The 23,924-nt window shown below is 46.7% G+C and overlaps 2 protein-coding genes across 2 annotated transcripts in view; one reads left to right on the top strand and one right to left on the bottom strand.

Moving 5' to 3' along the window:
- The window catches only part of CAPN14 (calpain 14), a 32,468-nt gene extending 29,103 nt beyond the window's left edge, over positions 1-3,365 (bottom strand). Inside the window, exon 1 of the mRNA XM_027712945.2 lies at positions 2,052-3,365. Coding sequence (XP_027568746.2) covers positions 2,052-2,107 — 56 coding nt within the window. The 5' untranslated portion in view covers positions 2,108-3,365. The remainder of the gene's footprint in view (positions 1-2,051) is intronic.
- A 554-nt stretch (positions 3,366-3,919) lies between these two features.
- EHD3 (EH domain containing 3) overlaps positions 3,920-23,924 on the top strand; it is a 30,681-nt gene continuing 10,676 nt past the window's right edge. The window contains exons 1-3 of the mRNA XM_027712947.2: positions 3,920-4,459; positions 11,281-11,457; positions 16,336-16,433. Of these exons, the coding sequence (XP_027568748.1) occupies positions 4,233-4,459; positions 11,281-11,457; positions 16,336-16,433 (502 nt within the window). The 5' untranslated portion in view covers positions 3,920-4,232. The remainder of the gene's footprint in view (positions 4,460-11,280; positions 11,458-16,335; positions 16,434-23,924) is intronic.

Genomic DNA, 23,924 nt, shown 5'->3' with positions numbered 1-23,924 from the left:
AAATCATAACAATATCTGCAAAGAACACTGATGTAAGATTGAGGGAGGAGTATGTCCTATAACAAAGACAGCCAAAATCATTCAAGAGTTACAGGAGAAACTGCCAAGTTTCTGCACTGCAAGGATGGTGAAGGGCTCAGAGGATTTTTCTTTCCAGTGCTATTACAGACTTCACATCTGTCAAGTCTCCTACGTGTTTTCTTTGCTGTACAGTTTCAAGGAATGAATTTTCTGGAAGCAAGCATGCTTCCCACCCACTGTATGTACATTATCCAAGCCCACATTCTCCACTTGTGGAGGCACATCTGGGTACCAGCACCTTGTTCCATTCCAGGCAACGAGGAGGTAAGAGCAGCATGGAGAGAGTAGGGAAAAGGACAGTGTGTGTGTACCAAGACACCTGGAAGAATGGTGGGAGAAAGATAATGAGAAATATTTCAGAGGAATATGAAGCAGCAGTGAGGGCAGGAGGGAAAGGCAGCAGCTTTCTGAGTTGTAAAGGCAAAGCAATGAGTGAGGAAAGGGATAGGTTATGCTGGAGACAATTTTATGTCTCTATATAGGCCATATGTCTATATAGGCCATATGTCTTTATATAGGCCATATGGCAGGCAGTTGAGAATTTTGATCTAGCTGAACCAGAGGAAACTTTCCTTCCCTTACTTATCAAATTAGTCTATTTGGTTTAATTCTGGGGTCCCGCTGTGCCTTACTCTCCCCTCTTTTCTTTCCCACACCCCTGGTTATTCCCTGTTGCACCCATCGCCACCTGAACTTTTGACACTATCTACTCAGGTTTCATACTCAGTAATGAACAAACAGTGGCAGTAACTGCACTGGCAGGAAGTTAATTTTACTGAACTACACTGCTCCCACAAGCTTCTTGAAACTGTTGAAGTGTTATGGACTGAGTCACCGCCTCTTTTCAAATTCAGTGACTTGCTAATGTCTCCATCCCCAGATGTTCTTTCGTAGGAAGTAAACCTGTCCAACCTAAGGCAGCAGATAAGCAAACACACACGTCACCATTTCACGTGAAATGAATTTCAGTTATACAACACTGTGTTTCGCCCCCAAAAACAAAGTTTCATTCTGAGTGCAAATACTACGTGACTTAGTCCAGCCTCACTGACTTTCAGCAAAGTGGAAGTGAATCTTTTCCAGCAAGCCACTCTCTCCTGGTCAAGGCAAGCATCCAGCTAAGTGACTGCCAGCCCTGTTACCAACAGCAGGGACACTACTGAGAAACTACAGAACTAAAAGTTTAATCCATCACAGCTTTAAAGATAAAAGACAAATTCAGTGGTAGATGACAGTTGCAGACCCTCATCGGTATTAGATACAGGTATGCCCTGAGCACTGCATTAGAGTGACTTCTGTGCAGGGGAGTCGAGAGAGAGTCTTTACATTTGAATGGCTAAGAAACATGTAAGAAAAACAACTGTTCTTCCAGCAGTGACTTCAAATGAAAAATCATCATTTGGAAAAAAATATTTAATTGGTTTTGTTATTTTTCTACTTGCAAAATTTAAAAAATGTAAATTATTTTAAAAGAAAACTTACTAAAGATTGCACTATAAGACCAATCTGTCAAACAGAAAACCATCCATTAAAACACCTGTCTAAGAAATTAAAAGGAATAAAAAATGAAAATGGATTAAAACTTTCAGTTTGATTCTGGCAGAAAGAAAACCTAATTATACTCTAAACTGCCTTTCCTAATTTTACTTCCCTTTGTTTTTGGCAAGCTCTATACTTTAAGGTAAAGAGCATTCTTGAGGAAGTCAGTCTCAAATGGCTAAGAAAACAGAATGAAAAATAAATAAAATTGTGCGACATTTGTGAGATGCCTAAAGAAAACCTATAAAGACTGCCAAGTTTTGTTGTGATCTGCCCTGATGATAACAAATCCAAAGGAATGGGACTCTATTCAGGCAAGGTAAGGAAACTTATTTTTTTTTGGCTGTTGGGTACACATATTTATGATTAGTGCAATTTAATGATTAATATCCTCATCTTGTAAATGGGGAACAAGTGTGCTTGTACTATACCTGTAGCAGTCGGCTCCCACAGCCTGTACAACAGAAAGTTTGCCTTGCTCCCCCATTCATTGCATTCAGGAAGGGCATCAAGGTGGCCTGGGGAGATTTACAATCAAAGGCTTCCTGGCCTGACCTTTACTTGGCTCCGAGGATAACACAAGCAAGCACCAAAGAGACTCCTTATATAGCTGTAGAAATGCCAGAGTGGCACTGGAGGAGCACAGCCCTTAAATGGCAGAATTATCTAGAAGATGAAAGCGATTTTTTTTCCTATAAAATGAGCAATTCTTGCCAAAACACGTTGAATTCTATGGGGCCTTTCATTTTCAGGAGTTTTCACTGGAAAGGAGTCATCAAATCCTTAAGGTCAAATGTCTCTATTTATAAAACTAAATAAATGAGGGAAATTAGTCTTAAGGAGGTTTTAAAACATCAGTTCCACTTTCAGATTAGCTCTAGGCATTGGCAGGAAAGCAGAAAAGCCTGACCTTCAGAAAATACAGTCAGTTTGCTATGTTCTTCCAGAAAAAGAAAACAGGTCCCTGGAGTCATCCCTTGCACCTCATGGGTCAGGCCATGCCACAGAGCATAGAAGTGCCTGGGATCAGCCAGGAGGAGCAGCTGGGAACAGCCAGGGAAGTGTCTGCTCCTGCAGCCAGAGGCACAGAAATGGACCTGGATCGTTTTCCAGGCACAGGGCTGCATGCACCTCCATGTGTCCCCCCACCCATAAAAAAAAAAGCTTGAAAAAATGCCATGAAAAAATGCCATGAAAAAAATGCACCACTGCCTCTGCTTGCACAAGCTCCAGGCTCCTCCCAACCATAAATGGCTGGGAAAGGGCAGGAGTCTGCCACATGGAGGGACAGCTTCCAAAACTGCCTCTTGCCACATTTCTCAGACCCATGGGATGGACTCAAGTGAAAAAGCCATTAGGAAATATTCTAAGAAAAAAACCCTGCTCTGCGCAGTGGAGATGAGGAGAGCCTGGCAGCAGGGCGTTGTGGCTGACAGCTGGCCCTGGGGACATGAGGAGCCACAGGCTGCTGCTGGTGGCTGTCCTGTCAGCTCTCATTGCTGGAGGAATAAAGGAGAGGGGACAGCAGATAATCTGCCCATCTCATGTGCTTAAATGGTGAACTCCTCCAGGCACAGCCAGAGACTCAAGCACCCGGGAAGCGAAGGGCAGCAGCAGTGCAGCCAAATCATGGGGCTGGGGAAGGAAGAGTTGAAGAGATGACTCAAAGGGGACCTTATCAATGTGTATAAATATCTACAGAGGGGATTGCCAAGAGGATGGAGCCAGGCTCTTCTCAGCAGTGCCAAGCAATAGGACAAGAGACAATGGGCAGAAACTAATGCACAGGAAATTCCACACGAATATGAGGAAGAACTTCGGGTGACTGCACACTGGGACAGATTGCCCAGAGACGTTGTGGAGTTTCCCTCACTGGGGATATTCCTGAACCGTCTGGACACAATCCTGTCCCGTGTGCTCCGGGATGGCCCTGCTTCAGCAGGGAGGGGGCACCAGGTGACTCGCTGTGGTCCCTTTCAACCTGACCCCTTCTGTGATCCTGTGAAAGACTGGAGGTGGCAGCTCTCAGAAACAGCCAACTCCGCCTCAGATCTGCACTCGCAGATCTGGTTAATTTTAGTGGATTTTTAAGGTTTATTTTAAAGTGAGGTTGAGAAAGGGAATAAAATGGCGGCCGGGCCGCATAGCCCCGAGGCGGCCCCCAGGGGGCGCTGTGGGAGCCGGCCCTTCCCCGCAGTCCAAGATGGCGCCGCCCGGCGCGGCTTCACCCGCCGGGGAGAACGGGCGGCGCCTGCCAGGAGCCGCCGACTTCCGGCGCCGGCCCCTTTCCTGGCGGGCCGCCCCTCCGCGCTATGCCCACGCCGGGAGCCGGCGGCGTGAAGGGAGGTGGCGCCCGCCGGTGCCGCTCGGCCGGGGCTGCGCGGAGAAGCCGCTCCTTCAGCCTCCCGCGGGGACTGTTTTCTGGCTGAAACCGCCGGCGCAGGTGGCGTGAGGGCGGGCGGCCCTCGCGTGTGGACGCTGGAGGGGAGCGAGGCCCGCCCGGCCTGAGGGGGATGCGCGGGTAGCCCGCGCCCGCAGCCAGCCCAGCCCTGCCCGCCGCCCCTCGCCCAGCCTCGGTGGTCGCTGCGGAGCTGGCGTCAGGCGGCCCCAAGATGTTCAGCTGGCTGGGGACCGACGACCGCCGGAGGAAGGACCCCGAGGTGTTCCAGACGGTCAGCGACGGCCTGAAGAAGCTCTACAAGACCAAGCTGCTGCCGCTGGAAGAGCACTACAAGTTCCACGAGTTCCACTCGCCCGCCCTGGAAGATGCCGACTTCGACAACAAGCCCATGGTGCTCCTCGTGGGGCAGTACTCTACCGGGAAGACCACATTCATCAGGTAAAATCCAGCTGCCCACTGCCTTCCCGCACGGGCGTGCCCGCACCCTCGAGGCCCGCGGGCTGTGCTGGGGCAGGACGTGTCTCTGATACCTGTGCTATGCCTTGATCCCCCTTCTGTCACCCCCTTCGTGTCCCTGGTGCTCATCGACAGGTTTTCATTGAAAAGTCCCCTCCGCTCAAACGCGGAGCGTTCCTTTGCAAGCACCAGTGCTCTAAGATGTCCCATAAAACACCGACGTGGCAAAAAGTAGCCCAGGGCAGGGCTGAGGAGTGCAGGCAGGGCATGAGTGTGGAGATGTGAGTCACTTGGGGCCCTCTTGGCCGTCCAAAGTGCAGAGGCTTGGGCAAAGCTCGCGCGGGGTATTCCCGCGGCCGCTCGGGCCGGGTTGGCCCTGCTAATGGCCATTCTTTTCAACCTGATGTAGCTTTTGGGTGGTGGGGCAAGCTAGGGGATCCTAAAGTGGGTGTTTCGGTTTGCAATGACCTCTGTCTCGCGCCTGGGTCTGTCTGTCTCTCTCTGCCCTGTGCCCAAAGGCAGTGCTCAGAGCCCAGTTAGAGAAGTATGTGTGCCTGTGCACAGGGGAGACCTGCCCATCTTCAGGGCTCCAGAAATAAAGTCCTGCTTTAACTGTGTCCTGCTCTGCTGAGATGCTGGGAGCAGCAAGTTCCTTTCTAACTGTAAAGAAACAGCAGCTGCGAGCAGCTCTTTCATTTCACTGATAGAAAACTGCCACAGAGAGGGTTAAATTTTTCCAGCTGGACTTTGTTGCAGGGATCTCTTTTCAGCCATGCTGCTTGTTCAACTTGCAGCAAGCCTTTCTCTTGGGATCATAGCTGAAGCTGCGCTGTCTGTGTTTCCTATGTGATTCATAAGCTAAGCGTTAAATTCCAGCCTTTTTCTGGTGTGGCTGTGTTGAAATCTGTGGAATTACCCCAGTGTAAATCTGGATACAAGCCACAGGCAGCCAGCCCTTTGTTCTACCAGTATTTCTTGGTGGAGGAGGGAGCTGTAGAGAAAGGTGAATCAAATTGACTGTACCTCTTAAGGACTGACCTTGAAAAATGCAGGGTTGGTTTGTTTTTTTTTATGTACTGTAATATTCTTGCCACTAAATGTCCTGGCCAGAAGCCAAGGACAAAATGCATTTCTGCTACATTGGGGTGTACCTGGCAAACAAAGTGTAAGAGTAAAAAGGCCTTTCTCATATGAGTGGGTCAGATAGATGGTGAAGGGGTACGAATGACCTAAAGAAGCATTTGGCACATGTTTGGAAAGAGAGTTAGTTACTCTTCTGAAAATTAGGCTACTTGGATAGCACCGCTGTCTGGTTCCACCCTAGATCTCTGTTCTGTGACTTGGTACCAAACGTGTTTGAAAAGCTTTTTCTGTTCTTCGGGTTACTGATGCTCAGAGCCTGAACACGAGGAGGTTGCTGAATTCCTGATATGGCTGTCTAACTAAAGCATCTCTTCCTAATTCTTCTCTTTGAATTGCCAGCATCAGTGTTTCCCTGCAGTCTCACCTGCATGCTGTTGTTAGCAGAGATTTCCTGGATTTACTTCTCTCTGTTCAGTCAATTCCTTTTCCTGTAAGTCTCGGCTGCTTTTGCAAGTTCAGGTGCTTAAAGCATGTTGTAAGCATAAGGAGAAGATAGGGTTTTTGCTCTGCTGTCAGCAAGTGGATCCGAGCCTCTCTGACCACTGCATTTCATTCATGCATGTGTCCTCTTCTCCCAGCCTTCTCTGGGCACAGAGCTGGGATGAGCCTACCCAGACTCAAGCAGAAGTGACCGGGAACTTCTGCTTCACAAGAGTGCCAAATGGACCTGAGAAGGCTTTCCAGGAAGGCAGAGTCTTCTTGTTTAAAATAGTGCATAAGAAGGTGAAAGTTGAGAACTCTTGGAGAAGCCCGGGGCCTCTAATAGTAGGAGGAGTGTGAGGGTCTGTCACTCCAATATGTTGCAAATCAAAGGCGGGAGGTACCAGAAAACCACGTGCTACTCCTGATAGGCTTCCAGCATGAGCTTGTAGGCACTGGTTATTAAAGAGCTGGGATAAGCACCAGATTAGCACCAGGGTTATTGTGGGAAGGCAAGTGGGAGCTAAAGCTGAGAGCAGGGAGGAGTTAAAGGGGACTGGGGGAGGAAGTGGGAGAGGGGACAACCATATCTTAGCAGTAGAGTGAAGCAAGAAACAGCCTCTGGACGTTCCTTCCATAATGTCATCAGGATGGGGTTAATTAGTGTTATCCTTATGTATCAATTCCGCATCCTGCTTGTACTGCCGTGCAATTTAGGGAGATGACTTATTGCCACTAAACACTCATGTCGAATGAACTCGGTCCCAGTTCACCTGGATCCCAGGACACCATTTAAAAAAAGGGATAAAGAACCTTAGTCACCCTCCTAAGGGAGGTCTATCTTCCATACATCTTCACTTGTTTTGGGGAATCTGACTTGAAACAAGGAGGGAATTCAAGGCTCTGAAGCACCTAAGCTGCAGCATCTTGCAGCGAGGCTGTTCCCTTGTCAGGAGGTGACAGCAGAAAGAAGGCAGTCAAGGTTAGCAGTGAGAAACATTCCTAGAGGCTGAGCCAGGGAACAGGGAGGTGCGTTGTGTGGGTCAAAGCCAGTGAAGCGAGACCAGAGCACTGGCTTGTTTTCAGTGGAACCAGGCGGTTCTCTCTTCTGCTTACACTGGCACAGAACTGAGTCTTATTCTGCAATGTGAAAGATGTAGCATTGCTAACTGCAGCTTTTCCATTCCTTCTCCCTGCTGTATCATCTCTTTTTGTACTCACTCCCATTTCTCTCCTCGGGATACACTTAGCTGAGGCTTTTCCACAGAGCTGGGATCCGAAAGACTGTCCTGGTTAGGGCAAGGCAACACCTCTACCTGGGAATATGTGACAGCTACAGCAGGATGTCACTGGAGCCTGCCTTTATAACGTTATTGGTTTTTATGTTTCCTGTAAGAGGTGGGAGTGCAGGACAGAACATTACTCCTCTAATTAACTTAGGTTCCGTGGTCTTTTCTAAAAATAATTCTGGCTCTACTCCAACCATCCTGCTAATAAAATAAACAAGCCTACCAGAGCCATACTAACTGTCAACATGGTTTGCTTTTCTGGTGTAGCCACCCCTTCCTCCTGGAGCTAATCATTTACACGTCCTGGCCTCTCTACACTGTTTGTCACAGGCTGCACGCAGAGCTCTGGTGTGACCTGCCTGTGTGGCCCTGAGCCTTTCATCTCTGCCTGCACCAGGCAGTTGTCACCATTTCCTCCTGCTCTGCCCTTCTTCCCTTTCCCGCTCGGCATCACCTCTGCCGACACACACAGCAGCATCCTGCAGGGCTCCTGCATGACTCATCACGGGCAAGCAGCCCCTTCCCCCACATCCTGCGGCATTCCTGTCCAGGGAGCCCGGCACCTCCTTGCATGTCTCCTATGCCGCTCCAGACCTTCCTGGGAAAGGGTGCCCCAAACCAGGCTGACTCTAATGCAACTTTTGTGCCCTTGTCCCTCATCAGGACCAGGCGTGAAATGGGCAAACAGCATGATGCTTCCAGCACACAGCACGTCCAGACACTTCTCTAAAAGCAGATTGGTCTAAAATAAACCATTCCCACCTTGCCTGGGGCTGCAGGCTTCCCTAACCCGCCTGGAGGTTACTCCCCCAGGCCTTTGAAGGTATTCAGCAGCTCAGCGTAAGACATGCAGCACTGGCAGGGGAAATTGCTTGCTGTTGGTTGGTGTTTTCCTCAGCATTGTTTGCTCTTCTGTGCCAGAAATCCCCACAAATGTGACAATTGCATGTGTTCTCTAGCTTGCCTCTGGTAGCAGAAGCAGCCTGTGTTGCTGCTGAGCAGAAATGCCTTCCCCCCCCATCAGGCAGTGTCAATAAATCCCCTTGTATTTGTCCCACGTACAATGAGATTCTTGTGCTGCCGACACCCTGCTGCACAATGTACCCGAGTCTCCCAGAGAGGCCTCACTTAAAATAGATACTGTGATACTGGGCAGTGCAAATCTTCATCTCTCTGATTTCATACCACTTGTTGCACATTAAGTCAACTAACCCTGGCTTGTAGCTACTTCTGTATGAGAGTGCTTTTGTTCGGATTTTTTTGTTTCGTATTCTTTTAAGTCTTACACAAGAAATAAATGCAGAAATGCTTTGAAACATTAGCAGAGTGGAACTGCGATAAAATTCTTTCAAGGAACCTGTTGGGAGGAGTGTTGCCGTTATACACAGCACTTTTGGTTAGACTTTCTTGGAAGCTTTGTCTATAAATAACAAACAAACCCCCCGGCTATTTTCTACTACTGCTCAAAACTTGTCATATTACATGTGCATCTCAAACCTGTAAAAACCAAGCAGGTGGTTGTTAGGGCAAGGCTGCAACCTGACATTGGAAGCAAGGGGTGTTTCTCAAAAGCACTTCACTTGTTGCATTTGGCAATTGTTGTCACTACCTGTTTCTTTTCTGTATAATATTTGCAAGGGGAGAACACAAAGATTATATCTATGGATTTAGTAAATTCCCATCTGTATATCATTATTGCTGTATTTAGGTCATAAAAGAAGTGACATACAAAGCGGGAGCAGAGGAAAGCCACTGGCAGCGACTGGCATGGCAACCATGTCCACTGGGCTCAAGTGTTTGAATTGCTATCCAGGAGGCACAAGTTTAGTTTCCAGAGTCTGGCCATGTGGCTTCTAACCTAGCAAATGTTTGTTCCAGTGTAAAAGAACTTTCCAGGGAATGGAGCCAAGAACAACATATTATAGTCTACAGAGCCCTTGGTGGGAGAGGAGTTGTGGGGTGGTTCAAGCTAGAGAGAAATTAGTGTAGCTGCCAGGAAGGTGTACTGTGATCACCAGCCAGGGAGATGACACATACCGGCACTACCTGCAGTCTGCTTTTCTTAGGTAATGACTCACTTTTATAGGGAAGTTTGAGAAACCCCTGCATAGGATTTAGATAGATAGGATGTACCCACCCTGCTATAGGAGGTCAGAGGGCTGTTCCCTTCCTGGAATCCTTCCTGGATTATTTCAGTTTTGTTGGGAACTGCTAAACAGCTGCTATTGCATCTCGGAGTTGCTGCAATTAAGAGGAATCACTTCTGGTGGCATTCTAATGAGCATGAGACTTGGAAAGATACAAGAAAATACATGATAACACACCAATAAAGGAGGTTATCGGCTCCTAAGGGAATTATGGATATCATTGCTGGAGTTACTCTAACTGCAGCAATTCTCTTCATTGACATGTACCAAGCCAGATAAGTAGCAGTGACTTGTAGTATGTCCTGGGTGTACATTTGCTTGTTTTACCTCTAGATCCGGTTGATTTGGCCTCGCCCATTGGGAAACTGAAATGTTTGCTGACATGGTGTCAATAAATAGCCTGTCTGAACTAGCGCTATTTTTTTTGTTGTTCCTTACACGCTGGATTGTGATTAGCTATGTTAAAATGATGGTAGAAGCAGGAATCCCCTAAAAGTTATCACAAGCCTTCATGGCAATGGTCCTATAGTCACTCACACAGGGACTTCCCTCTCCGATAATACTCACCTGAGTGAACCAGTGCTGGTTGTTAAACACACTGGCCTCAATCATGAAGAATTTTCAGCCCTTCTCCCATTTCCTTTTCCACATCCCAATAATCTACTTCTAACATCACAGCAATTCTGTGTCTGTCTTTCTGCCTACTAAAGGTTAGGTCAAAGCAATGGAAGAGGAAGTGCTAGCTACCTTCTGGCAACAAGCAACATACTATTCTACTAACTTCTGTAATCTGGTAGTCATTTTATTCTTCATGTAACTATCTAGAGCTTATCACCAGCTCAGGTGCTCTGACACCATCCTGTACCAAGGGCTAGACCAGTTATAACTATCTTTTGCAAACCACTTGGACACAATGCTCAGGATCAGGTGGGATGTTTTCTGCGTACAGACCTGACCTCGGCAATGGCATTTGGCTCCTTCATGAGCCAGAGGGAACTATCCCATGTACATACCATTGACCCACCCTGATTTTGGCTGGGTAAGTCAGGATGTGCTGCCAGAGTCCTATTCAAAGTCCTCCAGCCCCATGGGTAACTATCTTTCCCTGAAATTTGCCAAACTGTACTTTCAGATAGGCTGCCAGAGGCTTAGGAAATAATAAGGGATATTGTGCTTACTGTGCTATTTAGCTTGATGACAAATATCAGAATACACTCCGCCACCCACGTGCATAATGCTCAATCTGCTTGAGCAGTTTGTAAGTGCAGACCTGTAGCTGCATTGCAGAAGTGCACAAGGAGGGAGGCTTGAGACTTGAACAGTCAAGTACAAGGGAAGCTGGCATTTGAGTGACTGATTTGGACGTGGGGCTAAGCACATTAGTTGGATGAGTCTGCTGAAATGAGCAGCAGTGAAGTAATTGATATTGGCACCAAAGGCTGGTAAGGTTTCAGGATTAAGTCTGTGATTGCAGTGAACTGCTGTTTTTACTTTGCTGTGCTAGGGCTGTTCCAAATGTCTTAAGGATTGAAGTACACAAAATGATGCAACGTGATGAGAATCTCTTCCCAGCAGCTATAATCATCTCAATTTCTTAATCCACCTTAAATAAGCTTTAAATGTGGAGATCCGAAGTAGAAAAGCTACCACGACATTTATCAAACGATTCACTGACAGGGCTAAAAATAGTCTCAGCAGGATCCATACTCTTGAGCTTCATAATTACACTGCAATCTTCAGTACAACTCATTTAGAACTCAGGCAGCTCAGGTCTCATGCCCACACCCTCTTTTTTTGCCTACAGGTACCTGCTGGAGCAGGATTTCCCAGGGATGAGGATTGGACCAGAGCCTACAACTGACTCCTTTATAGCAGTTATGCAAGGAGATGTGGAAGGAATCGTTCCTGGAAATGCATTGGTGGTGGATCCCAAAAAACCGTTCAGGAAACTCAACGCCTTTGGCAATGCCTTTTTGAACAGGTCAGTACAACTTCCTCGTTCTGGAGAGTAAAGCTAGAACTTATTGAACAGCATAGCTAGTAATTTAAAGGGATAAGGCATTGCACTTCTTTTCCTCCCATCCACATGGCTGATGCAAAGCCATTCCAGTCCTACCAGGTGCACAGAAGTCACTTACTGAAGGGCTGATTAACAAATTCAAGTGAGGTAAAACTTTATTTCACTTGAACAAACAAAACAAAAATGACATCACAGCCTGTTAAGCTCATCCTGTAGGAGTCTAACTTCATTACACTTGCTCTCCCTTGCTTCAGTGTTGCTAGCTTCTTCCATTCTGCAATCAGTTCGGTCCCTTGAAACCAAATAGTCCAGCCATAGCCCCTGAAGTCGATACAGGAGTAGAACTGGCACACAATAACTACATCTTTGCTTTTTTGCATTGTTAAACATTGCTTGAATGTCCTCCTTGCAACAAAACCAGGCTCTCTTCATTTCTATACCTTATACATATAACCTCAGGTGCAAACTAATGACAGCTCTAATGTCTTTCCCATAAAAAAAGGGGCTTTGGACAGTGGCTCTGTGACATGAGGAATGTAACCTTTCTATCCCCTAGACCCAGCCCAACCTGGGATATAGGCCTTGCAGGAAGCCAGCAGCACACACCCATATCCTAGATGAGCACAAACTGTGCTACAGCAGGCAGATGGGAACAAACTGACTACACCCATCATCAACGCCTTCCCTGCTAACACAGTGTGGGAGACATTGGAAACATGGCAGCTGCTCAGCCAAACAGCCAGGAAAGCTGGGCTGGGCTCTGGCTCCCTTTCTAACTTCCAAGCTTAAGAGAGTGTCTGTCCAGAGGGCGCAGCATCTCCTACCAGAACTTTCCACAGGAGTGCTGCCATAGGCTGCAGCCAGATAGGGAAGGGACCTGCAAAGAAGATGGGAAGAAGCCTGATGAGAGAAGAGGGACTGAGCTGGAGTCGCTGCTGTGCAGAGAACCTCCCAGGGGACTCTGGAAGCAGCATCTGATCACTGCACAGGGCCATCAGTCAAATACACCAACATGGTCCTGCACCAGAGAGACTTTGAGAAGTTTTGAATGTTTTATTGGGTCCAGAACATCTGTGTCTGACCGACAGTTAGGACAGGTGAGTAACCACTCCCTACACCAGGGGAGAAGGGTGATTCGCCCTAAGAAAATAACAGGCCTCCTGCATGGAGTGCAGAGATAGTAAATGAAGAGGGCATCGAGAGCAGCTCTGCTGAGAGCCAAGAACAGCAGTACAGAGAAGCAACATCAGGCCAGGCATGGGGGGCAAAAAAGCAAATGCTTCTGAACTGGGCTGATTGATGTGACCTGAATGCAATTTGCTCCTAATACAGCAAGGGATCTCTGCATCCATTAACCTAGTTCACTGTATCATGCCGTGTTCTTGTTACTCTTCTGCTACTCTTCCTTCTCTTGAGGAAGGAGTCAAACATGTGCCTGTGAGGACAGCAGGGCAGAGGGACACAGCAGTGATTCAGCACCAGACTAAGTGCAGTCCTTTTTGCAATGCAGGGAGTAACCACAGCAGCTAATGATACCTTTTTGTTGCTGACATTAAAAACGAGGGGGTAATGATTTCTAAACAGACAGAGGAAGACACGGTAAGGACTAGCTCAGCAGTGTGAGCATCACAGTGCTGAAAATGCAGATGGTAATGCCCAGCTAACGAGGAAATTAAACACATGCAAGAATTGACTCAGAGGGTCAGAAATTTAGCAGATGTAAGTCCTGGTGCACCCACTGGACTGGATCAAGCCACCCACACGTACTCCGGCTGTGGGGCTGGCTTCTTGGCTGGAAACAAGCAGAGCTATCTCTGCCTTGCACGTATCTTGCTTCTGCTGTGTGTATGCCAAAGTCCTGCCCTCAGCTAGGAGGCTATGAGCAGGGAATTTGGAGAAGGGAGCTTATCTCCAGGAGCCACCCCTCCAAGCTGAGATAGGAGTGGCCATGGGCAAGTCTGTCTGCTTTACCCCTGGGAGGTTAAAGGTAATGCTTGACTGCACCAGTGGCAGGGAGCAGAGCAGCACAAGGCAGTAGCATTCACACAGGCCCAGCTGGTGTTGGCTGAGAGGTGGCAGCCCACTGTGTCCTGTGGGATGCAGAGCCTGCTGCTCCAGGAGTGAGCATCTACCCTTAGTTGGAAACCCTGCCCACCTCCACCAGAGACTGGGATCTGCTGCCTTCCAGGAAATAAGGGAAAAGTGATAGAGTCAGGATTTGGCTGGGAGACAACAAGCAAATGGTGCTGCTCAGAGCCTGTCTCCTCCCTCCCTTCATTCCCAGGAGATGGAGTGCCTGCCCATACCTGGGAGATAGGGCCAAGGTAGGGCTGACAAGCTGCCCGGGGCTGAAAGGATAGCAGGTCTGCAGAATCTTGTCTCTTGTCTGCCTCTCCTTGCCCCAGGTGGTTCCTGGGTATTGAGAGGAGGGCTTGTTTTCCTTACTCCAACTGCTGGCCAAACACCAGCTCTGGAGAGATCCTAGCAGAGAGATTACAGGTTGCACCTTGTTATCAGGTGCCTTGTTTGGCACCAAGGGCCTGGAGCAAAATGAGGAATCTCAGCCATTACTTTTGTCTCATATTGATGAGATTGGATTGGAGAGTCTCCCATCCCCAGAGTCTGTCTTGGGAAGCTAAGGTGGTGTCACTCCTGCTTTTGTGTTGTCAGCAGCAGGAGACATCATGGATAACAGGTTCCCCCTTCAGCCCTGTGCTCTGCCTGTAGAGGTAGTGAAAGTCTAGTTTGGCGCCATGTTCTACCCTTCATATGGCTCCAGACAGAATTAGGTCATGCTCCCTGAGGTCCTGCAGTTCTGCTGGGACAGCAGGAAGGCAGCAGCCTTAACAACCTTGCCAACAGAGCCAGAATGCACTCACTCATGCTGGCCTCTGACCTTATATCTGAAATCTCCTGTGGAGTACTTTTCCTAGAGAAACTGGTGGAAAATCCCCTTGCCCAAGCCATTTAGTATTAGAGCATGAGGAATAGTCAGGGCTGTAACAATGGAGAGCAGACCTGGGTTGGCAGGACAGGGGAATAACATGAGCTCTTGAGCCTTTTGTTCTCTGCTGCTATGCCTGGCACTCAACAGGATAATCAAGCCAGTACCTCTCTTCAATATGAGGTGTTACACATTCCAAAATGCACTCTGTTGCCACCTGCCAAGCTGTAGATCTGAGAGAGAGAGGCTGTAATATGTGGTCTGAAATAGGTGACAGTTTAGGAGAGAAGACACTCTTCTAACTCGTGAGGATTCACTTCTGTCAGAATCCCTCGGAGTCATACAAGTAGAAAAATTGGGGAGAGGTTGTAGCACAGCCTAGAGGAGTTCAGAGGTGCAGGGGCTTCAGCAGAACCAGCTACTCATCAGAGCACTGCAGGGCCCTGTCTGCCATGTCTGATAGAGTGGTCATTGTCCCAGCCCCCATCCTTTATGTGTTTATGCTTCTTCCCACAGTAACGTGGTTTTTATGCCTTGGATATCACACCACCCTATTAATATGCATACACACACACATTTATAGCTGCCTGGAATGCCAGCTCAAAAAGGCTGTCCGTGAAATGCTACTGGGAGCCACATAAGGGGATAGGCTTTTACTGTCCTTTGCTGTTTACTGGCAACTGAAATAGATGAGCTGCAACCCACTAAGCACAAAGTGACTCTTCTTAGGCAGCGATTTGCATAGATGCAGGATGGGGAGCAACTAGCTAAAGAGCTATTACACAGAAATGGACCTGCAGAGGGGGGAGCAGTAGATTACAAACTGAATGTTAACATTGTCATACTGCTGTTAAAAAAGCAAACATTTTACTGAGATACATAAACAGGACTGTCATATGTAAGAGATAGGGAGCAATCCATCTACTCTGCTCACCACTGGCAAGGTCACAGCTGGAGTATGTCAGCTTCTGGCATAATGCCTGAAGAAATATGTGGAACAGTTTGAGAGGACCCAAAGGAAGGCTGCTAGGGTCTTCAGGGATTTAGAAATGAGCTACAAAGGCAGCTAGAGAGAACTGAAAGAGATAGGAGAAAAACAACCACCAAACTTTTCTACAGAGGAAAGGCTGAGAGGAGGCAGGATGACAGTAGTATACATTGTGACAAGAGGGGAAAAATAAATAATTTTCCACATCTACTAAGTTTGTGACTGAGCGGCATTGTAGCATGGTAATTGTAGAGTAGACATTAAAAAAAGAGGGTTTGCTGTAAGGATTATTAGGGAATGGAGTAGACTCCCAGCAAGTGTTGGTGAGTTTGTGTTGTTACGGATTTGAACAACACTTTAGACAAATACCTGATTGATCCTACCTTGAGGTAGACTAAGCAGCCTCTTCAAGCTGCCTGTGCTTTAGTATTTCAGTGGTACAAGACTAGCACACTTTTTGTCTGTTTAAGACCAGACTTGAAAGAGAACAAAAGTCCTACAACATTGCTGATTTTTTTTTCAAAACCAAGTTACTTCAGTTCACTTGAGTTCAAGACTCTACAGGGAAATGCTTAAATGAAGAAAAACAAATACCACTTCTTGCTAAAATCAAAACAACACATTAATGAAAACCCAAATATTTTCATAATTCACAGTTTGGGGGCCCTTGTAAGAAAACCTGCCATAGGTCATGTCTGAGCCCCACGTTCCAGAAGCAGCAAAGTAATCAGACAAAAATGCTTAGTTCTACCTTCTTTTTCATTTCTTTAAGTAACAGTAGCTCCAAGCTCAGCTGAAGACCTGCAAGATCAAAGTCTGGCTTGTCCTGTGCTGCCTGTGATGTTCAGCACATCATAAGTACCTTTTGCCTTTTTTTTTTTTTTAAACACATTTATTTTCCACACAGGTTCGTTTGTGCCCAGCTACCTAATCCTGTATTAGAGAGCATCAGCGTCATTGATACACCAGGAATTCTTTCTGGAGAGAAGCAGAGAATTAGCAGAGGTAAGTCCCAAGTTCAGTTCTCTTCCAAATGTTAATAGTGAACACCAAAGGAACTCTTCAAACTACACAAGCTGTAAACAGAAGCAGTAGTAGGAGCCTCTAAGAGATGGAACGTGACTTTGCAAATGGAGTCCAAAGAGACATTGTTAATCTCCTGCAGAGAATTTAAATGTGTTCAGGGAAGGTTGCTGAGAAGGTCAGCAGTACCTGTGTCACAGTCCAGTATTTCCCCCGTCGAAGAGATTTCCATCAGAAAGAGTCAATTAATACCTCTCTGCTTTGCAGAAACACTTGCTTTCGGTGACTCACTGATGATTCATAGCTAAGGCTCCCTTTGTAATCAGCCTGGTTTCTTTCCAGCTGACCTCACGGGTTTCTTGAACTGTCCAGGCTTCCTAAGTCTGGTGCTGGACTGGACTGGGTTTAAGAGCCATTGCATTCAGGTTTCCCATTGCAATGGGGAGTCTGGAAATCCTGACACTAAATCATAGTGACACTATGGGGACACTAAATCACAGAATGGTTTGGGCTCAAAAGGACTTTAAAGATCCTCTGGTTCCAACCTCCTGCCATGGGCAGGGACACCTTCCACGAGACCAGATGCTCAAAGCCCCATCCAACCTGGTCTTGAACACTTCCAGAGATGGGGCATTTACAACTTCTCTGGAGAACTTGTTCCAGCGTCTCACCACCCTCACAGTGAAGAGTTTCTTCCCAATAACTAATCTAAACCTACTATCTTCTGGTTCAAAACCATTCCCCTTGTCCTGTCACTACATAACCTTGTAAAAGGAGCTGATGAATTAGCACAGTCTGTTAGTGAATTCCTGAGGTCAGTCTCAGACTCACCCTCTGAAATGAGCAACATCTTTAAAATCCGTGGTCAGTTTCTTACTCTGTAAGGTAATAGTGGCATAGCTCACATTTCTGGAAGGTTCCTTACATAAAGCTGGTAGCTATGCACTGAAAGAAAGCCGAGAGTACTAATCTCAGTGTTCAGGTTTGAGAAGATCAGTTCTCATTCACACTCTCTATTAACAGTGCACAATTAAAGTTCAGCAGCACAGGCTCTACCCAAAAATGCTGAGGCCTTTCCCATATTTCTGTGTTCTGTCCCCTGAGATGACTCATGACTTTACCAGTTTTATAACACTCTTTTGCATTGAAATTGTTCTTGGAAATTTCCTTTTCTCTTTTAATTGAGCAGCCACCTTACACAGAGCCATGTCTTGTTTGTTTTGCTGGGATCTTCCACCACAGGGACCTTAGCTAAGGAAGCATCAAGAAAGCACAGCTACAGTTAGTTGAAAACTCACATTAACCTTTTTCAGCATAGGTCTCTACACTTCTGGGGATCATAAATTCCAAGGTGCGCCAGCCTTCATGAGAAGGTTGGAAAATATGCTGTGGAAGCATTCCTCCCTTCAGAAAGTGTTATAGAGATAAACAAAAATTTATGTTACATGGTGTAAAAATTTTCCAGTTAAAAAATGCCACTGAAAGCAACGAGTTCTCTTGTAGAACTATCACAGTGAAGCAAATTTGCTTAGAAGGAAATATTTTTGTTATAAAAAAAAAAAAAGGAAGAAATTGAAGATGAGTCAGAATAAACCCATTTCAAGCCCCTTTCCCACGTCTCCTCACTAATTCAAACCCTGACATATATTGCAAGATTTTCTTACTTTTCAGCTGTTTACAGAACTAAAAATATCCTTCTGCAAAATACATTGGCACTTCTTGCTCCTCCTTTTGCAAAAATTTTTCCAGTGGGTCTTGGTGTCCCATTCTACAGCCTGTCTGTGTGACCTCAGTGCTGGCAAAGTCACGGAGCTGATCATTGTGAGAGCAATCACACGGCACAGCAGGACAAGCAGGGGATCAGACCCAGCCATCACAGGTTTATGAAAGGCAGATCCTGCTTGACCAACCTGATCTCCTGTGACAAGGTGGCACACTTACTCGATGAGGGAAAGGCTGAGGATATTGCTTAACTAAACTTTAGGAAAGTCTTTGACACTGTTTCCCACAGCATTTTCCTGGAGAAGCTGGCTGCCCATGGCTTGGATGGGTGCACTCTTCCCTGGGTAAAAAACTGTTTGGATGGCCAGGCCAAGAGTTGGTGGTGAATGGAGTTAAATCCAGTTGGCAGCCAGTCACAAGTGGGGTTCCCCAGGGCTCAGCACTGGGACCAGACATGTCTGACGATCTGAACAAGGTGATAAAGGGCACCCTCAGTCAATTTGCAGATGACACCAAGCTGGGCGGGAGCATCGGTCTGGTCTACTGGCAGGTAGGCAGGCTCTGCAGAGGGATCTGTAGATGGATCTGAATCGATGGGCCGGATCAATGGGCGAAGGCCAGCGCCGCGTTTACAGTTGGCCTCAATGATCTTAAAGGTCTTTTCCAACCTAAACAATTCTATGCTTCCTGCAGCTACTCTGATAAATGCCAGCAATGTCAGAACATGCTGATGCACAGGTGTACACTGTTAGGAAAGTCACTGGTGCACTTGGACACAAGCCAATAATGCCTCTCCAAACATCTGAGAAGAACTGAGGAGGCTAAAGGGGAGTCCCAGTTATGTAAACTTTTGCACACTATACCTGTTTGTAGAGCTGCAGACCTGTCTTAACATGTGAAACAAGTTCTTCCTGGACAACTTTTCTGCACCTAGTGCAGTTAAGTGCACTAGGGGCAAAAAATTGGCACACTGCACGTTGGCCCTGTGACTACAGTGTGTGGTCATTCAACCCTTTTGCCAGGAGGCAAGAACTCCAAATGGAGCACAGCCATCTCCTGGTCATTCTGCCATCCCAGGAATTTTCTCTGCCACATCTCCAGCGAGACAAAGGGGCTGTCACAACTTGTCAGCTGACCTAATCACAACAGTTAAAAGTACAGTGTAGGTGGGGGTCTCACTTTGTCACCATTTGCATCCAGGACAGACTGAAACTGGTCATGTGGGCCAGGTCGGATGACCTTTCAATAGCTACAGGGCAAGATCCTCATGTGGTTTAGATCAACACAGCTCTGTTGAAGCTGGGACAACTCCAGCAATTTCTGTCTGCAGGGAGCAGAAAGAGTCAAAAGAGTGTTGAGGTGCTTGTGTTTAGGAAGGGCTGCTGCCAGGCATCAGCTTATCTCAAGGAAGCTGATGTTTGAAAGGGAGTACTCATCTCCCAGCTCCTATGGAAGAGGAATAGAAAGAAGTGGTGAGGCTGGCACCTTTGCCACCAAGCTTACAAGCCAGCTGCCCTCGGTAGCAAGTTGATTTTGGAGGCAACTAGAGCAATAATGTGGTTTTTAGGCAGAAAACAAGACAGTGCTAAAAACTGCTCACACAACAAAGTGCACCTGCTTTTCTATACCTTCCCAGCCTGCTCAGATTTCACTTAGGAATGAAGCAAGACCTGAGGGAGTCTTACAGAGATTTCCCAAGAGACTTTGAAATTTCTTAACAGCTGGAAACAGGAGAGCTCCTCTTACCTGCATTGCTAGTAGGTTTTAACACCCTCAGACTGGGGTACCTGTGAAGCAAAATCAGGAAAGGGAGCAGGTAGTGAAGCAGCTTTCTGTCACACATTTGAGGGGAAAAGTAAAGATTCAAAAGATGTGGCAGGCTTTCCCAGCCTGCCCATCCCATGAGAACCAGCAACATTTCTAAAAATAGGAAATTCCTCTCAGTGGGAATATCACAAGTCGTCTCCTTTCCCTTTAGACGTCAGGAGCATTAGCTAATCTATAGGGTGCCAGTTTAGCAGAATACCATGCTATCAAATCTTAGCAATCCTTGAAGGCCACCTTATACTCCTGAATTTCAAAGCAGTAGCTGTTCCTGTTATTGGATCCATGTTTCAAGGAGCAGGAGCATGGAAGCTGAGTTTAAAGGATTGATTCAGGGGCCACGTCCAGGTTCTGAAGCTTTGCATTTATCTGAACTGAACTCTGAATTAAATTCACTGCCTCATTTGTGTTAAAAGAGTAACATGACAGATAACACAGTCCCTTCCCTGCTGGACAGACAGGATGTGCACCAGCACCTGGTGTTAGTGCTGGCAGCTCTTAGCCTCGGACAGCCAGCAGCAGGGTAGCAAGCTTTCCTCCAAGGAATGTTGTATAATCCCAAGAAACAGCTCTGCACTGGCTCTTTTCCAGAACTACATGACCATAAGAATCCCCATCCCCCCACAGAGCAGCCAATGAAGTTTCCCAGTAGCAGACCTGCAGGTTTAGGCCTATCAAGTGATTGAGGGTGATGCAGTCTGTCATAGCTCAAGTCCACATCCCTTTGGCATGCAGTGAGATCACCAGCATTGACACAGCTGTTGCTCTCAGGCTCTGGTAAAAAGTGTAGTCAAGGAGCTGCCTGCACTGATTTCTCCTACTGAGCTCCCGTGACTCATGCACTGCTTTGCGGTGGGCACCCATGGTGTCACAGGTGTGGTAGTTACATTCCCTAGGGTATACTGGTTTCATTTACAGGCCTGATGGGACATGTTTCCAGGATGTCTTGGCCCAGAGCATCTTGCCCTTCACTGCTTCTGTATTATCCTTGCCTGGAAGTCAGCTGTTTCTCTTCTGGTCTTTTTTACATACTGGGGCATGGATCTGTGGCAGCCTGTAAAGAGCCAGTCATTGCCTTGTCTCTTGCTCTGTGTCCTTCTCCTTTTTTTTATTGTTTCTAGGGAGCATGAGGCAGCAGTAGGCTGCAGCAATGCCCGTAGGGGAGGTGTTTGTACCAAAGCAGCACAGTCTGCTTTGACAATTTGATAATAATATGGATGCTATCCATTTGCAAACCACTGTTCTGGTGTCACATAAGGCCATCCTGCTGGGAGAGAAGATGACAAGGAGATGACTGTGCTGAAATAAATGAGGACAGAGGGGAGGACCACAGATCAGGTCATGCAGTACAGCAGAGCCAGGGCAGGAGTTAGGGACTTCCTCATAATTCATCACCTTGTGCAATCTACCATGCTAATTCAGCCACCTGGCAACAGGAACTCGTGCTTCAGTGGCAGTGCCATCCCCGGGGGGCTGAGCCTTAACACACTGCTGACCATCCGTCTCGACCTACATGTGCCCTGAGCCGGGCAGATCCAAGTCTGCCAAGTTCAGTGATGCCCTGGACAAGTTGTATTTGATCCCTGTTTTGGGGTAGTACTTCCTGAATATATCCTGAACACTTATTTCATCTTCACCCTCTATGTCACCTCCGCCTTTTCCTGCATTAACAGTGAGCACAAGGTCCTAGCCAGGAGGTAAGGACTGGCAGTGTCATTCCCCATCTGCTTTCTTTCCAGTATGCACTATTCCAGTGTTTTTCCAGCCTTCTACTCATTCTGCTGGCTGCAGTGCAGCCTAGGCATCCCATAGCCAAGGGAAAAAGCCCGTCCACACTAACCTCGCTGTGTCTCCCGGGAAGGAAGAATTCCCAAATGACCAGCAGCTTCAGCACCAGGGATGCTTAGTGACTCACCAGCCTGACAGCAAAAAGAAAAATACTAATAGCAAGTCTTGGGCAGGGCAGAGCTCTCAGACTGGCTGTGTCTCAAATAGCCATGATTGGAAGGGAAAGGCAAACACCAGGGGAATTGATGTTCTCCCACTTCATGCAATGCTGTTTAGGGTACATTGGCAACGAGAAAATATTTTTTCCAAAGAGTTTTGTCATATGTGCTAGCAACAGGGTGATACACAACTAAGGCATCCACCCTGATAGCCTCTAAAAGGGAAGTATTTCAAATATTTGCTATACTGCTCCCCACCAGTGATGTTTGCTTATATTTTGTATTTCGTTCTTCCTGGGAGGGTAAAAGTGCACTGGTTAGTTTTGACTTCCCAGTTCACCTCTATTACTGCAGTGCAGTAGCTGCTCTGCCAACTTGCCTGATTTTATCACAGTCTCACTAACACATAATGTTCCACTGGAAGGCTCAGCTCCTATAGTCACACAGTTCTGCACTTCCTCTTAAGAGCAGCATAAAAATGAGCAGAAAATCTACACTTCTCATAATTTTTATTTGTAGAAATACATGAAGCCATGAGCCTAACTCTTCTGATCTGAAAGCAAGATTAAAAAAAAAAAGTCAAGATTATTTTGGGGTTTTGGGAAAACCATTATTTTGTTTGGGGAGAGGGTCCGTCTCCATGATTTCAGTTGGAGGTGCAGTTCCAGAACTGGAAGAAAAAAAAGTAACACAAAACAGCAGATTAAATGGCTGCAAAGATAGAAAGGGCTGTGCTGTTTTGTTGGGGTGTTTTAAATTCTTACTAACATACAGCAAGTACTTAATTTGTGTTACTAAACAAGTCTGATTTTTAGAACAGCTGTTCAGCTTGTCTATGCGTTGTCCACTGTGCACTCCAGAAATATCCCAAGTATCTATTTCATCAAGGAAAGAGTCATGCCCATCAGCATCTCATCAATTTGCATTATTTATGCCCATCATGAATTCTTTCAGCTTCCCAAGTAACAATGGAGAAGGAATGTGTTTCCTGGTCACTGATGGCTGTCAGTTACTGGTGGCCATTTCAGGCCTTGTTTTCAAACACGATTTCACCCAAAATTAAAATGTGTGTACTGGGAGAATTCAGTTTGTGTTTGAAAGCTATAGTAAAAAAAATTCCTTGGAATCCCAGCTACACATTAATGCTGCTGTGCACTGACCTCTCTGGAATATGTGGCCTATATTCAAATGCCTTCTGAGGTCTCAAAATCTGGCTAGGAATTGTCTTCAGCGTTGGCTCAAATACCAGGAGACGCTCAATCCATCTGTCACAAATGGCAAAGCTGTAAACTTGTAGAGGGGACAACTTCTGCTGTGTGTACATAGAAGCTAAACAGGCTGTTATAAGGAAACTTAGCTCTGAACAATACTCTCATCAGTTTAACCTCACCTGATTTGAATATGCTTACTGAGGATTCGTTCAGTTTCCACTGACATAAAGCAAGAGGCTTGTCAGGCTCCCAGTCTCTTCCCAACCCTGAAGCTGTTGCAGTAAACAACATGAAAGCAAAAGGCCACACAGTCTGCCACTCCAGGTACTGGTTAATGTAAATGTTAGCATTGTTCCTGGCTGAGAGCATAGACAGATCTGCCGTGCTTTGAGTCCTTTTGCCTTTGCTTTGGAAACCCTAAAGTCTCCAAAACGTATTTAATGTTTCCACTAGTTCTTGGAACAGAGGAGGAAGAAATGCAGAGCACTGGCTGGATGATGTAGCTCCCAGTGCTCTGAATCAGCAGCTCTGGGACAGATTATTTCTTTGAGTATAAGTAAAGGCAGAGGTGATCAGCAAGCTGAGGCCTGCTCTGAAATTATGACATGTAATAGTTCAAAGAAATCTTTTCATCCCAAAGGACTTCTGTCTACTTCACAACACACCCACAGATATACATTACAGGAATCTCTTTATTCCCTTGGAAGGCGGCCACCTCCAGAGAGGAGTATGGCAGCTTTTTACAAAGATGTTTTGGGATGAGCTGCAGC

Source organism: Pipra filicauda, unplaced genomic scaffold (assembly GCF_003945595.2).
Source record: "Pipra filicauda isolate LSUMZ 115617 unplaced genomic scaffold, ASM394559v2 scaffold143_size2779998_pilon, whole genome shotgun sequence".
NCBI lineage: Eukaryota > Metazoa > Chordata > Aves > Passeriformes > Pipridae > Pipra > Pipra filicauda.
This window is presented reverse-complemented; position numbering and strand designations above follow the sequence as displayed.